General features: G+C 44.1%; 1 protein-coding gene across 2 annotated transcripts in view; it reads left to right on the forward strand.

The window, feature by feature from the left end:
- Nucleotides 1–17,103, forward strand: part of agrn (agrin) — a 346,246-nt gene that overhangs the window by 194,033 nt on the left and 135,110 nt on the right. For both annotated transcript variants that reach the window (XM_083770140.1, XM_083770141.1), the window contains exon 4: nt 1–71. This exon is cut by the window's left edge and continues 145 nt beyond it. In XM_083770140.1, the coding sequence (XP_083626266.1) occupies nt 1–71 (71 nt within the window). The remainder of the gene's footprint in view (nt 72–17,103) is intronic.

The raw sequence follows: 17,103 nt of genomic DNA on the forward strand, positions 1-17,103 counted from the left end.
CGAGTGTGAGCTGGAGAAGGCCCAGTGCAACACGCAGAGACGCATCAAGGTGCTGCGCAAAGGACCCTGCTGTGAGTACCATGCACCACTGGAGACCAGTGTTTCGGCCAAATATGTTCGTCGACTACCTTTTTTCACTGACGAAAACTAAAGCGATGATTTCGTAGAAACAACATTTTAGGGAGGGACTGTCCAGTAGAACTAAAAGACTACTCATTTTATGTTTATTTTTTATTTTTTGTTTGGTTGTGCTCATGCTCTGAAAATAGCAGATCTACAAGCTCACAATGCGTGACGCGAGCGTGGCCCGCCAAAATACATTAGTGTCGACAAAAATCTAAATTTGCTGTCACAAAATGAGCACTGCTGTAGCATCCTCCCAATGTTCTAACCTGTGTGTTATTGCTTTTCAGAAAATCTAAATTAAACTAAACCAGTATAATAATAGGAAAACAAACCACTCATTCAGCCTTGGGTTTCCATGCCACTGTATTAACAAGGGGAGATATGTGGTTGATTACACAATTTGCTGGATTCCGCTCACGCAATTTGTGATGGTCAGATTTGCGTGGAATGAAAGCAGGTGCAAAATGCAAATCAGTGCAGGCAGGCTGTATTAACCCATTTTGGACTGAGGTCGATTAAAAAAAAGGCTTTCTGAAAAACATAATGTTTCTATGTCAGTGGTGCTCAACGTTTTTCATGTCAAGGACCCCCAGAATTATCTCTATTGGGCCACGGACCCCCATCTCAAAATATGTAGTTCCAGGGACCCCCCAGAAGCAAAGATGTTAGTTAAAAATGTTCGCTCTGAAATATATATTCAATGATTTGCGCCACATATTAACGATTTTTCAAAAATAGCAGACCTACAAGCTTGTAGCGCGCCACTCGGTGGCACGCTATGAGATTGTAGATGATTTTAACCCAAAATGGGTTAAAGCCGGTCACTCTTGAAGAGGTGAATCCAACAGCAGTTTCTTTCAAACACATATCCAGAAAAAGAAAATGCACAATTTTCAATAAGTCATCTTTAATGCAAGTCCTTAGTCCTTACCCTGCCGATTCCGTTTTTACGGAAGCCAGTTTCGAATTGCAACCGTCCGTAGGTGCCCTTTGAGAGCGGTTTTGGGGATGAGATTTGGTGTTTTTCTTTGTTTTACCTCAACTCATTCTAATGGTTTCAGAATAGACTTTGCATCGCCCATGTGACTGCCGCGTTCTATTATTACTGTAACTGAAAGCCCCTCTTTTACAGTAACTCTGTAAGTTGTGTGGAACCCTAAAAAGAGAAAATGTGTGTGGTTTGTGGGCTTTGAGTGGTTTCTTAATGCCAGACAAGAAGATCAGTCCATCTCTGAAAGAGACCACCAAAGCTATTTCAGGCACTAATGATACTAACGACTGTTAGTTTAACGTACCACAGATGGCATTCAGGTAACTAGACTGCTTAAAGGGAGCGTACAGTAAGTGATAATACGTCTGTTGTGAAAAGTTAAAACTCCATATTCCAAAAGTAACCATTGCTATAGAGTCTTTGTTCAGTAACGAGGATCTTACCGTTTCTCCCGCTTTTTCGTGAACACAATATACATTTTCAGGTCGGAATACCAACTTTATCAGTTTATTAAAGAGCTGGAGATACAGGCTACTGAACAATCGGAATATAGAGCTATTGAACAGATATTTGACCCAAAAGAATATCGCTTACACCCCATTTACGCCTTGGTGAATGCATGCAATGGTGGCAGGCTCGAGTTGAGCATAATACAAACAGGACTCAATTGTTGTGATGTGTGGGACAGAGAGGCTAACATGACTCGTCTGCCAGCCGAACACAAAGCGCCGAGTCTCCGAGCGACAGTAAGTCCCCGTTATTGTCGCGTAAATGGATACAACAAGCCTTTTGTCGTCCTCTCTGTCTTCCTGTCTTTATCCGGTGCTAATAAAACAAGTCCCCATTATGTCGAATCCATTGTCTGTCCAATATGGCTGTGCTCCTGCTGCTTAAGCGCCACCTGCCCCCCCCCCCCCCCCCCTCTCACTCCAGCCCCTAGCAGCAACAAATCCGCCTGCGCCGCTTGGTAGTCGTCCAATGTGTATTATAGCCTTTGGCCCCCGGTGGCAGACGATGGGCTAGCTGTCATTACTTCTCTTTAGCACGGCCCATCAAGATCCAGCACACTGAGGGGACAGCCGGATGCCTGCCAGAGTCACAACACAGTGGCCACAGCAACAATGTGTGATTTGGCAGGGCAGACGTGGACACAGCACTAATCTGGGGGTCTGATTGCAGTGCCGGCTGCGTGGCCGCCCTAGTAACAAGCTTGCTGACCAGATACCTCTGGGCAGAGAGGAGGAAGGTGGATGGATGAAGGGATCGATTAGAGAGTTAGTAGGGATGTGTGCAGCGACTATTTTCACTGATGTTTATTCCGTACATAGGACATTGCCACACGTCATAGCGCCACCTACCGACACGTACATAGGACGTGTGAGGACGTCCTAGCGCATCCTCAATGATACTGGGCGAGATAAGATTATTCAGAATTTTTTTTTATTTATTTTTTAGTTTGCCTTTCGGCTACCGTATGCTACGCTCTGGGCTCATGTTATCTTACCGTTGAATTAGCTGTTAGCGCGGCGGAAAGAATGACTCGTCTCTCCTAATCTAGGGCGCTCTCCGTGGTTATGAACAGATCGATATACTGGCGCTTCATTTCTGCTCCTCATCCGTCTCTCCCGCAAAATATGAACGCTTTTTGGATCATATATTGTATAAATTAAAACGATCGCAATGTAAGCTAGCAATGTAAAGTAAACATTTTTAGTAGATTGTTTCCGGGTCGTGGGTTTCAGAGTAAAAGCACTCAGACAACTCTAACACTCCAGAGCTCCTATTTTGAAGATCTTCCGGCACCGATTGTGTTTTAAACGATGAATTTGTAGCCGACTTTACGCGGCTAGTCTAAATGTAAGGGAACACTAGAGGTTTGGGTATACGTCGCTCCGCCGAGAAGTGAATACAATGAGAGGGAGGAGGGGGAGAAACCAGGTGAGCGACCTCTATCGCAGGAATGGAAACAGGGGGAATGAAACGAGAAACCACGCACGAAACGGAGAGAGAGACAAAGGATTAAAACAGAAACCCAGGAAAAAAGTGATCTGGAGAGAAACTGGGAACGAGAGAGAGAGAGAGAGAGAGAGAGAGACTGTGTTAGAGCTATAATGATGGCCTGTGGAGAAATGTGCCGTCAGAAGCACTATAATTACTCACCTCCTCTGCTGCCAATAGGAAGGAAGAAGAATCCTGACATGTCCTGCCTCTCAGCACGTCCCCCCTACACTACGGAATCCTGAGTGTTAATTGAACTCCTCCCGCCACCCCCTCAGTCGCTTATCCTAAATTTTCTGCGTTATCCGATGTCATGACGTACACAGAATATGGAGAAAGTGAAAAATGCTCCTTATCTTGTACTTATCTGTCAGTATTCTTTTAGGGCAGGAGACTAAAACCTACATGCAAAAATACACAGCTAATAAGTAGTAAATACACTGTTTACTGTGACTTTCCCGCGTGCAGGCGACCTCAAACCACTCTTGACTTGTTGGATCCCAATTTATTTCATCGCTGGAGGACGGAACACTCTGTTTCCATGACTTTCAGAGACAAGTGTCCGTTTTGTGTGTTGGAGACAGACCCTGCGTTTCTCACCTTTATTATTCATCTCGCACTATATTTTTGTCAATGCTCTGGTGAGGCTGAACGGCGTGCACCCCAGCCACTAAAAAGAATCTGCTTATCTCGACCCATTCCGCAGGTTTATTTACCTTTCCTTATTGAAAGAGTCTTGTTTAAAAGCCTCCGACGTGACGCAAGGCCACTTCTTTGAATCGACGTATAATAGCAGGTCGGCTTGCTGGCCAGAGAAGCCCAGAAAAAGGTGTTCTTATAAAGGGGTGAAAAGCTCAAAGTCAATGAAGGCAATAAGCTGCTCCCTTTGCTATGCTGCGTATACCAAAAGCACAAGGGTTTGTGTCGCAATAAATGCAGCCAGTACATAGGATCTAGAGAGGTCGCTCCTCCTGAGATTATAGAGTTGTCGGCGCTGATGGAGAAAGACGGACAGATGGAATGACAAGAAGAGACAGCATGAGCAGAGCTTTTACCTGTAAGATTGGCGTGTTCGAATTGGAGCTTTTGTGCAAAGCCACGTTCGATTTTATGGTGGACTGGGGGTGTGTGTATGCGTGTGCGTGTGTAGGAGAGCGGGTCATCAATGTAAGTGAATTGGCGACTGCTTTGCGGAAGCAAGTCCAATTCAAATCTATCTGCTCTGACAGTTGGGAGTGCAGATCCTTCCGACACATAATTTATTTTCAAAGTGAAATTTTAGTTTTATACATGATACTGTACAGCATTTTACTAGAAACATATTTTCCATTTTATACTTTGTCGTATCGTACGATAGTTGCATGCACACAAAGCAAAAATAGATGATCCACAAGCTCACAATGCGTCATGATTCAACATCTTGTGAGCTTGTACATCTGCTTTTTGTCGGGTGAAACCTGACTAATGAAAGCTCATGAAATGTAAGCGACCTAGTCTTCATCAGTCATCATCATCCTCATGCTGCCTAAGCCAATGGGAGTCTGACCCCATACCCTGAAATGCCACTTAAGCCAATGGGAGTCTGACCCCATACCAGCCAATGGGAGTCTTCATCGGTCATCATCATCCTCATGCTGCCTAAGCCAGCCACTGTACGACCGCAGCTCCAAGCGACAACAGCTGCTAATGTTATGAGTAGTGCTGTCAGGCGATTCAATTTTTTAATCGCGATTAATCGCATGATTTGTGTAGTTAATCGCGCGATTAATCGCAATTAATCGCAAAACCTTTTTTGCTCTAAATTCAATGATGAACTGAAAGAAAACGCTGTATTGTAGAGATGCTCCGATCAGGTTTGACAACATTGAATGTTACTTTTTTTATTTACCTTTTTTCCACGTATGAAAAGACAAGTGCAATGTGCATTATTTTATGGCTTGCCCATTTTCTCTCTTTTTAATAATTCTGTGCAATTAGCACATTCAACACAAACAACTGTTTCCATAAAACAAACTAACATAGGCTACTTCTCTATAAGCAGAATCATGAATAGGCCTATTTAATTTATACAAAAGGAGAAGAGAGAGAGCAATGTGTTTGTGGCTCAAACTTTGTCTAATATTGTTTTAGAGCAGTGGTTCTCAAACATTTTCATGCCAAGAGCAAAGGACCCCCAATATTTTTTCAATCTACAAAGATAATCCCAAAATCGCTTATAAATTAAATTAAATTACTTACTAATCGCTTATTTGGCAACACTGGCCAGAAACGACCAGTGTTGCTTCTTTTTGTCTTATTTTGTATAGACCTAGGTGGCTTGTTTCTGCCATAGAGTTATACTGGCAACACCTCTGGGCTGGCTTCTAGTTAGCTGGTGTGGTAGCAGCAAGACCACTCGTCTCTCTGTGTGTACTGTCTGTCAGTCCCTGCTCCGTGACTGGGAGTTGTGACTGTGGACAGTCTGGAATAGAACTTTCTGTTACAATTAAATCCATAAAAAAGTACCACACAATTGAAAAGTATCGAGACTGTGATCGCAAGTTAGAAACGTGTGTGGCTATAACGAGGCACAGCTGTTTACAATGCGATGCTACATTAACAGCGGGGGTTTTGCTTTGGGTCTGGATGGATGAATTCAATTGCACAGGTTTCTCAAGCTTTTTTGGACTGGAACGTACACGAGCAAAACCTTTGTGAAATGTAAATGGAAGGCTGTTACTCCACTTTAAACATCCTAACAAGGGGTCTGGGAAGGGAGTGCATTGCAGGAACCAGTATTCCTCAACATCCCGCCTGCCAATCGCTGTGCTTTTTTTTGTTGCGTTAATGCGATAAAAAAATTAGTGCCGTTAATAAGGTTTTGCGTTAATGCATTAATAACGCGTTAACTTTGACAGCATTAGTTATGAGCTAACTGCATGGACAGGAAAGCCACAACAAAACAGTCATTGAACCACGCACAGAACGTCGGAAACAAACGCAAACGACGCAAACAACGGTCGCAAGGTTGCCACACAGAAACATACACGTTACTAAAATAATAATAATAATATGGGGGGAAAACAAAAACAAAAGGGGGGACAACGGAGACAGCGTCTATTTCACCTGACACATTTTGACTATGTCATCCTTCCTTGTTTCTGCTGTACGGGCTTACATGGTTAAGCACACTACATACGTTTATAGCAGTAGATCCTGAAGCCAGAATGTATAGAATATCAGCATTAGCTGATATTACTTAGCCTGAATGTACTGTTTGTCTGGCAAATTGATTCTAAACCGAGTGTATGAATAAGCCCAAGCTTTCATTTGCCCTTTTAAGTGGTGCCATACCGATGTTCCTGCATATAATATTACCCTCCATCTGTTTTCATGATTTATCCCCAAAAGACATATACTGTACTGTCGGCTTATCTGGGAACTCCATATCATGGCACTTTTCTCCCGTAAAGCCTGAGTTATCCTTGGCCGCGCGTGTCGTGCACCAGATATAACCGACACAGACACGCAAAGTACTATATACAGTATCAGGCATAGCACATCGGAAACGGTATCTGCCTTTTTGTATCCTTTGTGTCTTCTCGGCCCAGCCTTCTCCTTGCAGACCATAATGTCTGTCAGCAAATGATTTTGCGTACGCAGCATCGTTCCGTTGTAGCCATGCTACGTCTGCTTGCATTACCAGCGAACCATTCACTATAGCAGCAAGAGCAGAAAAAAAAGCAGTTTTATCAGTATTTGCTACACTAGCAGAATGGGACATCAAACCCCATATCGCCTGACACAGAGTTAGTCACGTGTGGCTGTCGCACTGTAAAGAGTGGATCTACAAGCTACAACATGTCTCTGGGTTGTGAGCATTGTGCATTTCACAATGCCACGCCAGACTTTCCGGTCCTTCATTGCCATCCCCAGTTCCTGCTTACTGATGCATGTGTCCCTAGCGATGACATCAGGGAACGACAGTTTTCTACCTCTGGTCTGCTTTGAGGCAGGACTCCAGAGAAGAAGGGAAGATATAACCCCATTGTCAGCTCTGTAGCAGTGGCAGGCAAACTGTGTTCTTCTGGATCGGACTAGTGAAGAACACGGGGAAGGTTAGTATTAGTCGATGGGTGGCTCTTCCAAGACAGATTTTGCGCTCTCATTAGAAGGCGGTGTAAGTGCCATCCAACCGTTTCTCTAATTTCTTTGAAAGTGTCCTTGTCTCGGAGCCATAGAGTAGAATCGGCTCAACGGTCGTCCTAAATATTTTTACTTTGAACATCTTACTAAGCTGGGATGACCAGATCGTACGCCCACAACCGCATAGGATGACTATATGTTTAAATAAGGAATAGCTTTCCTGCAACACACACCACACACAGAATTAGCTGGAATTCTATGAGAAACTAAATAAAACCTTTTCCAGTGTTCCTGCGCTGGTGTGGCTGCATGCTAATGATGCTGACCCCGTGGTTACAGAGTTTAAGTACCGAGGTGAGGGATTCCTAAATCCCTTTGCCCCCAAGGCCCCCCAAAGAAAGACTTCACCTCCTTGACACCTGGGCGCTCAAACAGCCCCTGGCGCTCTTCTCTCCTCAAGCATTCACTCAACCCTTCTCGTTACGGTCGGAAGGGAGCAAACAGCTCAAGCCTCTTCGTTATCTCTCTCCTGTCGGAGATCGAGCGATTTGGGATCGGCCAGGGGTCACATTTCTGGCAGGTCAAGCAGCCAAGCGGTAAGAAGATAATGGGCTGAGGATATTATCTGAATTAAAAGAACGGATTGTGTGTAAATTGGCCCTGCCGGAGACCGGGTGGGGGTTGGTCAGCTGTAAAAAGAAAAAGGCAAGACAGCAAAGGGAAGCATGAAAATGAAATTTTTGGAGTTAATTTGGAAAATATTCAGGTTGAGGTTAGGATTAAGCATTTAGAGGTTAGGTTTAGTGGTTATGCCTGATTTATACTTGGTTTTGTGCCGGTGTTGCACAGAAAATAACACTGCCACGCATTGTGAGTTTGGCTATTGGCTATTGGCTATTTTCAGCTTTAGAGCTGGTGTTAAAAATTGGCATTCAGAAAATTCCATTCCCAAAATGACGATGTCTTCACAAGTATGGTAATAGTGTGCGTGCGTGCATTCGTACAGATCGTGCATAGGGGCCTGCTACACTGGGCTGAGGGAGTGTAGGAATGCGTGTTTGTTAGCTCTCCTAATGTTGAGCTTGGGACGGTTGGAGCGGTAAATACACATGCAGGGAACAGTGGCTACAGAACTCATTTCGAGAGCCCACCGTTGTGGAACGTGAAGAATGCAACTGGTGGTGCAAAAAGACGGGTCAGAGGGTCAATGCTGCCCATCGATTGGCTGTGTGTGCACGCGAGTGCGCTCACAGAGAGTGAAGACAATAAATGCAGCCCACTGCCTCTCTCTCTCTCTGTGTGGCTGGTAGAGCTCGTAGAGTCTTATCTCTTGGGCTCCAACAGGCTTTGCGTCTCTCCTTCCAGTCAAGGAGAAAAGCAGCAGCTTGTAAACCCACTCCACCTCAGTCAGTCCATCCGTCCATTTGTCTGCCTGTCAAAACACATCCTCATCGTCTCACGTGGACACTTGGCACGCGCACATACTGTACGCACGCACACACACACACACACACACACACACACACACACACACACACACACTCACACTCACACACAGTGTTCTCACTCCCTCAAGTCCCATATCGACACATGCAGCTTATACTTATAATTACAAATTAGCATTTTTAATTGGCCACTATGACATTAAACATATTTTTGTTTACACCATCATAGGAGTAGTATTCCAAATAACCTTTGCAAATCCCCCCTCAATATTTATTAATTCATGTATTATTATTGTTATTACTCAAATAACCATTTATGCAAGCCATTATTAGATGAATAATTATGTATTTAAGTGATGATCAGTATTAATACAAAATGCAAAACATTCTATTATCATTAACAAAAAACGACAAAAACTAAATTTTAAAAAGACAATTCTCTCCCTCTCTGAATCTATCTCTATCTCTCTCTCTCTCTCTCTCTCTCTCTCTCTCTCTCTCTCTCTCTCTCTGCCTACAGTGGTACAAAATCACACAGCCCTCAATGAGTCCAACCGGTGTAATCAGTTGAACATTAACAAGGCTAGGTGTGTGTGTGTGTGTGTGTGTGTGTGTGTGTGTGTGTGTGTGTGTGTGTGTGTGTGTGTGTGTGCGTTTAGAAAGCACAACTAAAGATGCAACACTATGGATACAGCAGACATCATCAACATCATCATGATTAGATACAGCCTGCGGTAGAGGCTTTCACATTAAAGTCAAAATACGGTACACACACATCACAGCGCTAATACTGAAAAGCTCTCACATACAAAAAAACAGACAAAACATAAAAGACAAAAGCCCTCAAAGATTAAAATCTCTCAGCTACGGATAAAATAATGAAACTCTTTATTGCACCATGTGTGTGATGTTCCTCAGCACGATACCCACGATGAATCACAATGAAGCTTTCAAAATCGCATTCCTCTCGATGTGCTTCTGAAATAGTGTTGTGGTAGAAACGCCGTTGCCCTGGGCTCCAAGCCCGCACTGCAACTCACCACCGACACTTTTACTCCGGCCGTACTTTCTGTCTCGTCCCGCCACTAGTTAAGGTTGTCGTTAAGGCATCGCTGAGGCTTTGGGGCCACACAGTAAAATCCTCTGTGTTGATTTAACTCTGGGAGAGTTAAAGCAGCTGTTGTGACAACAGAAGGATGTCCAGTGGAATACAACCAAGGACTACTATTCATGTTGTGTATTCCTGTACACAACTCTGTACCGAGTTGACTTCCAGCATACTTTACATATGAACAAAGTAACTGCCTTTAAACACATTGGAAAAATTGCTATTATTTGTCTCCCAAAGTTTTACGTGACTACATAAAAAGTGTATTTTTAACAATAATTTCTAACTGCAAATGACAATTTTTGTCCCAAGTTGCAATGTGACATTGCTCTGTTTACACATTAAACAGACATAAAGTACAAAATTATTGGAATCAGAATACAAGTACAAACGTTTCAAACTTTTGTGAAAAGTATAAAATAGAACTTAGGTTTTGTACTAAGGATTTAACTCTATAAAGTAATTAGTAATTAAAGCTGCCAAATAAATGTAGTGGAATAGAAGTATGAAAAGTTACTAAAAAAAGTACTTGAGTAAATGCTTAGTAACTGTCTGGCGTCGGCAGGGTGCACTGGTGGTGGAGACATGTGACACACAGGTGTAAATGACTTTTGATTCTGCCAGAGCAGTGTGGGGGGCGAGAGACACCTGCTCTTTGTGACGGCAGAGGTGTCACATCTCCTCTCTCTCTCTCTCTCTCTCTCTCTCTGATAGCTGCCAGACTCACTATAGGGACACAGAATGAATTATGTCACTCTTTCTCTCTTCAAAACTATCTTACTTCCCAAAAAGGACCAAAAGTCAACATGTGCCTTGAAGGGACATTTCAGATTTCCACATTTACATTTGCACACAGACAGACAGACAGACAGACAGACAGACAGACAAGGATCAATGGCACTAACATCCCACAGTATGTATTGATATCTCAATGAAAACTCAAGTCTTTTGCCAATTATTTGCAACATCCTCACGGCCGGACAGGTCGGGCACCGCACCACTGCTCCAAATAGGCTTCATACCGGAAGACGGTTGACTTAATGCTTATCTCTCTCCGCTTGTGAGAATACCGTTTTCTAGTCCCCATGCACAAAGATGGGAAAGACGAGAGCCGCTGCATATATCCAGTAACACACATGCACACGCAGCACAGTGTGTGTGTGTGTGTGTGTGTGTGTGTGTGTGTGTGTGTGTGTGTGTGTGTGTGTGTGTGTGTGTGTGTGTGTGTGTGTGTGCGCGTGCCGTATGCAGAGGCGAGGGGTCAATGTGAAGAACTCCTGCAGTTAGTCTTTCATTTCCCCTGGGGCTCTAACTCTCACTTGGTATTCATGACCACCGTAAGGGCGGCCTGGCAATCTGTAGCTACAGTGCTGTGCATGTTGACGCATGCACGCACGCACGCACACGTGCGCAGCGCGCACGTTTGTATTACTATACTTGTGAGGAACAAAATGTTTTAGGACGGTATTGAAAAGAAAAACTCAACCCCCAGCGACCTAACCTTTCATCCACTACTCTTACCCTAATCGTTTTCTTACTTTTATAAGCCTAACTCCCCAATATTTTTGTACCATATAACTTGAGAGGACCGGACAAGTATAGTAATTCAAATGCACACGCACGCCACGCACGCACGCACAGTACATATCTGCACACACACACACACACACACACACACACACACACACGCATATAAATGGAAAGACTGCTAATGTGCTTTGCTAGAATCCGCTATCTGTATTCTTACTCCATTTCTGCTCTCATCCAGTTGTCATCCATCTACAGATACTTGTTAGACAAATCCTCGTTCTATTTTCACAACTCTTTCTTATCCTATCTCTCTCTCTCTCTCTCTCTCTCTCTCTCTCTCTCTCTCTCTCTCTCTCTCCCTCTCTCGCCCTCTCCCTCTCATCTCAACTGCTTACCTCTCCAAGACCCGCAAGGCTTGCTGCTCGGCTGAAGCTGCGATAACGCAAATTATATAACACACACACACACACATGCATGTGCAGTCGCACACACACACACACACACACACACACACACACAAACACATGCATGTGCAGTCGCACACACACACACACACACACACACTCTTGCTTAATACGCGACAAAGGACCATGTTTGACACTTTATAGTGATTTATGCATTTATGCTACTCTTGAATAATACATAGTTATTTGTTATTTTTTTCCCTCCCTCAACTGCGAGGGGAGATGGGAAGAAAAGCGAGGGAGGCGGGCGTTGAAAATAGAAGTCTAACAACCAACGTCCCACCAGACAATGGTCGCATTCTTCTGTTTTGTGTACGTGTGTGTATGTGGCAACAATGGCTGCAGTTATCTGGTAAATGCTGGTGCGCAGTTGCCAAATGATGTGCTTCACCTGTGTGTGTGTGTGTGTGTGTGTGTGTGTGTGTGTGTGTGTGTGTGTGTGTGTGTGTGTGTGCGTGTGTGCGTGCGACGCGTGTGCAGTGTGCATGTGCGCAGAGGGGGAGGGGTAAAACAGCTCTTAGCAGATACAATACATTTACCAATTCAACCCCCATTGATACCAATATTGGTCTCTTTGTGCTCTGGCCCATTTGAGTTGTAGGGTCACAAATGTAGCACTCCACTGTCACTCCACATGTAATCGCATGCAATAACACAATAGATGCGGCATGCTTTCTCCACTGGTTGTCCTCTCAGTCCTCTCACTCAACACCATTCACATCACAATGGCTCTTTCTACAGCCCACTGCCACCATTATGTGGTATTCATGTTCCATCGTAGAGCAGCAAAAATAGCCCTGCTTCCACAGGCTCACAACGCGTCAAATCCGTGACCCGTTGTGAGCTTGTACTGCAGATTGGCTATTTGTCTGAGTACATAAAGATCAGGCTTCACAGTTATCTTTTTATTTAATTTAGCTTTCATTATTTTATTTCAACGACTCCGACATTCTACTTTCCATTCTTACAAGCCATCGTGTGATACGCACGATGGCTGCATATGCATGTATAAGTCATGTATCATCTTTGTATTATTAGTTTGTTGTTTTGTTATTCCCAGTTCAGTCAAACAACTCTATATTCATTCCCTGTAATATCAACATTTTAATTAAGTTATAAGCCAAATGGAATTACAGGGAATGAATTAACCCCCCCGGGGGGGGGATCTAGAAACAGAGCCTACAGGTGGATACTGGGGAGGCGGTGGGATTTGATAAACTTCATGAGCATCAGGTTAGCAGCAAGCGAGACAGCGAGACAGCGACACACAGCCACGCACGTCCGCACAGCAGAAGCCAGGAATGAGCAGTTAGGCAGAGAAGTTTAAATAGCCGCTCTGATCAGGTAAATACTGTACGTGACTAGTCACCTGATCAGGTAGTTGCGTTCTTGTCTGCCTGAACTAGCTAAACAGGCTGCGCATCATTAATGTAGTGGAACTGCAAGTGCGGGCTGGCGATTGAGAGAGTGTCCGTCTTTTGCCTAACATTAGCCACCCTGATGCTGAACCGAAACGCAAACGCTGAAATAGCCACTTGGGTCGGGTGGATGTCTGCAATTCAGCTGAAGGACCTCACTTCATCCGATCCAAAAACACAAGTCCTCAGTGGAGTACGTAAATGAATAACTCACATTCTTCATAACTCACTGCACATTAACAAGCTGTCGGTCGAGGTCAGCACGTACAGTACAGTAGAGGCAAAGGGAGACCGAGACACTATAAATATTATTTACACGTTATTGGCGCTGCTCTGCGGCGACATGGGCATAAGGGCTACGCTTATGCAGGCCCTTTGTCTAAGACAAATGTATTCCTCGGGAGACAAATAATAAAGAACCTTGAACCTTGAAGTTTATTGCATGGTTCACAGAGACACACAGGACAGTGTTCATGTAGTTCTCTGACCAAGGCAACATTGTCATTGCCATATCTCCACTGGGCTGTAACTGTTTTTGTTTTTGTTGTATTTTTGTTGCAATTAGGCTATTCTATTGCTTTTTAAAATTAATTGTTGTTTTAATAATATAGCCTATTAGTTCAGTTAATTGTTGCATCCCTATAGATGTACAACTTTTGATTGATGGATTGATTGATTGAATACTGTATTAGGCAGAAATGTGAGTACGGGGTACAAACAAACACTTCAAAAGCATATCACCTAAAAAAGTCCATTCAGGTACTGGGTATTCAATTCATAATCATGACGTGAAAGATAATAACAACAAAATTCAAATTTACACCAGCTAGTGAAGGAAGAGAGCCATTCTGTGGAGAATGTGCAAGGTTAGAAGAGGGTACACTACGCAAAGGTCACACTCATGTAGTTGGGTCACTGGCAGCTGGATAAGTATTATTCAAGATAATTATTCCACACTGCTAATGACACTATAGCCACAAAGAGAATGACATAAAACCAAGATACTTTGATCCAGTATTTTCATAGTCGTATTTTTGTATTGCTTCATTCTCTTTCTGTTAGTTCCCACCCACACAGTTTCCTCTTAATCCCTGTCTCTCCTCTGTGGCTGTGCCTCAAACCTCAAACAGACGCTATAGCCGCCGGCTGCCTCCCTGCCTGGTAAAGCCGGCTTTATACTCCCTAGTATGACCGTAGCGTTTGCCAACGAGAACCATGTTTGCAAAGCGTCGCATTGCGGCAAGGTTTTGAAGGTCAAGTCGTGTCACTAGAGCAGTGGTTCTCAAACTTTCTTTTATTTCAAGGACTCCCACAACTCTCAGAGTTATACAGCCCTCTAGGAACCCGGAGGGAACCCCATGTTGAGAAGCACTGCGCTAGAGCTTAGGTTATAGGACTAGAAGTAGGGTTAAGGTAAAAACTAAAACTAAAATAAAGTGAAAATTGGTCAAACTAAAAAAGTATACAGTATAGGGCTTACGTTATTAAGAGAAAATACAGAAACACGGCTGGATGTGTTACTATGGCGCTGAGCGTACTCGACAGCACATACCCTGCCTGGGGTGGAAGTCCCCTCAGTCAGTCGAGCCTATAGCTCCTGGCTGGTGTGCGTGGACGCGCTTCCAGATTGGGGGGACGACGACTGTAGGCTATAGATGACTGCGTTACTACTTGCCTATCGGACCATGGCTCTTTAGCTGATCCGTAACGTACGTACTGTACGCAGCTTGTTGATTCGAGGCTACATTTATATAATGAGGCAATAGAGACTGAAAGGACTCTTACAGGAGGCACCAGCGGCTCCCTCAGCATCCTCGAGGCACGCGCCCACGGCCAGAAACAAATTATGTTTTGAAGGAGTTACCACCTGGGACAGTGTTAACAGTGTGACCCGTGGACTCAGCGGAAGCTCCCTGCATCTCTTACTGTCGCACTGCATGCAGGCAAACAGCCTCAGAGCGAATTAAAGAGCAAATGATGAGCAGCAGCTGTGTCTTCTAACCGATAATTTAGTCTGTAGTTATAGATTATGGATCAGGCCTCCACCATCCAACGGAATAAGCAGATCGCTCCGTGCCGTGACAGACCAGGGAATCCCCCAGCCAGCAGGGCTATTAAGAGCTCATTAGTTTTGCGCCTTTTTTTTCATTCTCTTTTTTCCCCCTTTTTTGTAAAAAGAGGAGATGCATGTAGTCTAAGTGGTGCATGAGCCACAACCACAAGTCTCCTTTCATTAACTCCTGATTAAGAAGCAGCCAATGGCGGCAGCGGTGAAACCTCCTCTAATCATATCTGGCCTTTTAGCTATCAGGGTCGGCTAATGACTACACTGTCCTGTGTAGTAGATCAATTATTTAATGACTACACTGTCCTGTGCTGTAGATCAATTTTTTTTTCTGTTGCACATCAATGCGCGCTTGCACTTTGGATAAATGCAGAGTGAGTGAACTGCCTACATGTAAATATAATCATCATAATTCACACTTGCTTACGCACGCATGCATCCATGCACGCACGCATCCACACACGCATGCATCCACGCACGCACACATGCATCCACGCACGCGCACACATACACATTGATACAATAAGCTGACTTAATTGAACTTACAAGTGTGTAAGTGTGTCTGAAATCGTTTTCATTTTTTGGGAACATGTTTGCCTAAAATGACATGCACCAAAATAAGGATGTCAGGCGTCAGGTGGTTTAATCCTGCGTCGTCTTTTCTTCCTTCCCGGTGGAAATGAATAGGCACCCGCCTGGCGTCACACATCCATTACATCTGTTGTCCCCCGTTGTGCCTTAGAGGTCCTTTCAAAGCCCAGATAGCACCGCCTTGACGGGAATGAATGACACTTACATGACAAAATGACTGGCGGCATGAAAGCAGAGCATATCTGTGAAATGGTCTTAAGAGTTTTCTGTAATATTAACACCCTGTGGAATAGTGACAGGGGTGGGGGGGGGGGGTCTATTTTGGGTTGCAGGTTGTTTAGCATATGAAAAGAAGAAAATAAATGAAAATGAGAGAACCAAATAGATGTGTCGGTGAAGTTTAAAAAATGTAGTAGTTTGTAACTTATCCTGCACTTACACAGCTGTTAGCCACAGCGCTAACCTTGCATCCACCTACCACACAATCTGCTATATGATCCTCCACAACCTATATATCTACACTGCAGACACTCTCAGACACCACAAACATGCATGAGCTCTGCGCCAGGTTTGCATGCACACACACACACACACACACACACACACACACACACACACACACACACACACACACACACACACACACACATTTATGTGATCGTGGCCAAGAGCCCTGAACACTGTAAGGGCCTCTTTTGTGGCAGATTTTCCATCCTCGGGGGCAAACACCAGAGCATATAAAAGAAAGTGACAGCTGCAGTCAAACAGAGCTCTTTGAAGAACTACATCAAACACACAATGCAAGAAGTTCAAGACCCCACTGTCCCCACAGTACAGACAGTACTATAGTAGACCCCTGTCTCCACAGTACAGACAGTACTATAGTAGACCCCTGTCCCCACAGTACAGACAGTACTATAGTAGACCCCTGTCCCCACAGTACAGACAGTACTATAGTAGACCCCTGTCCCCACAGTACAGACAGTACTATATAGACCCGTCTGCCAGCCCCTGTCCCCACAGTACAGACAGTACTATAGTAGAACCCTCTGCCAGCCCCTGTCCCCACAGTACAGATAGTTCAGTCAGGAGTCAGGACAACTCAAGAATGGATGGAATAGATATTATTTATTGAATATAAATGAGCAAATGTTTATTATGGTTTGGCGATGAATTGGATCTGCTTTTTAGGTACTCAGATCAAGCGCATCAGTACCGGCCATAGGGACTCCGAATCCCGTA

The sequence above is a fragment of the Protomyctophum parallelum genome (assembly GCF_964188405.1).
Source record: "Protomyctophum parallelum genome assembly, chromosome: 7".
NCBI classification, from domain to species: Eukaryota; Metazoa; Chordata; class Actinopteri; order Myctophiformes; family Myctophidae; genus Protomyctophum; species Protomyctophum parallelum.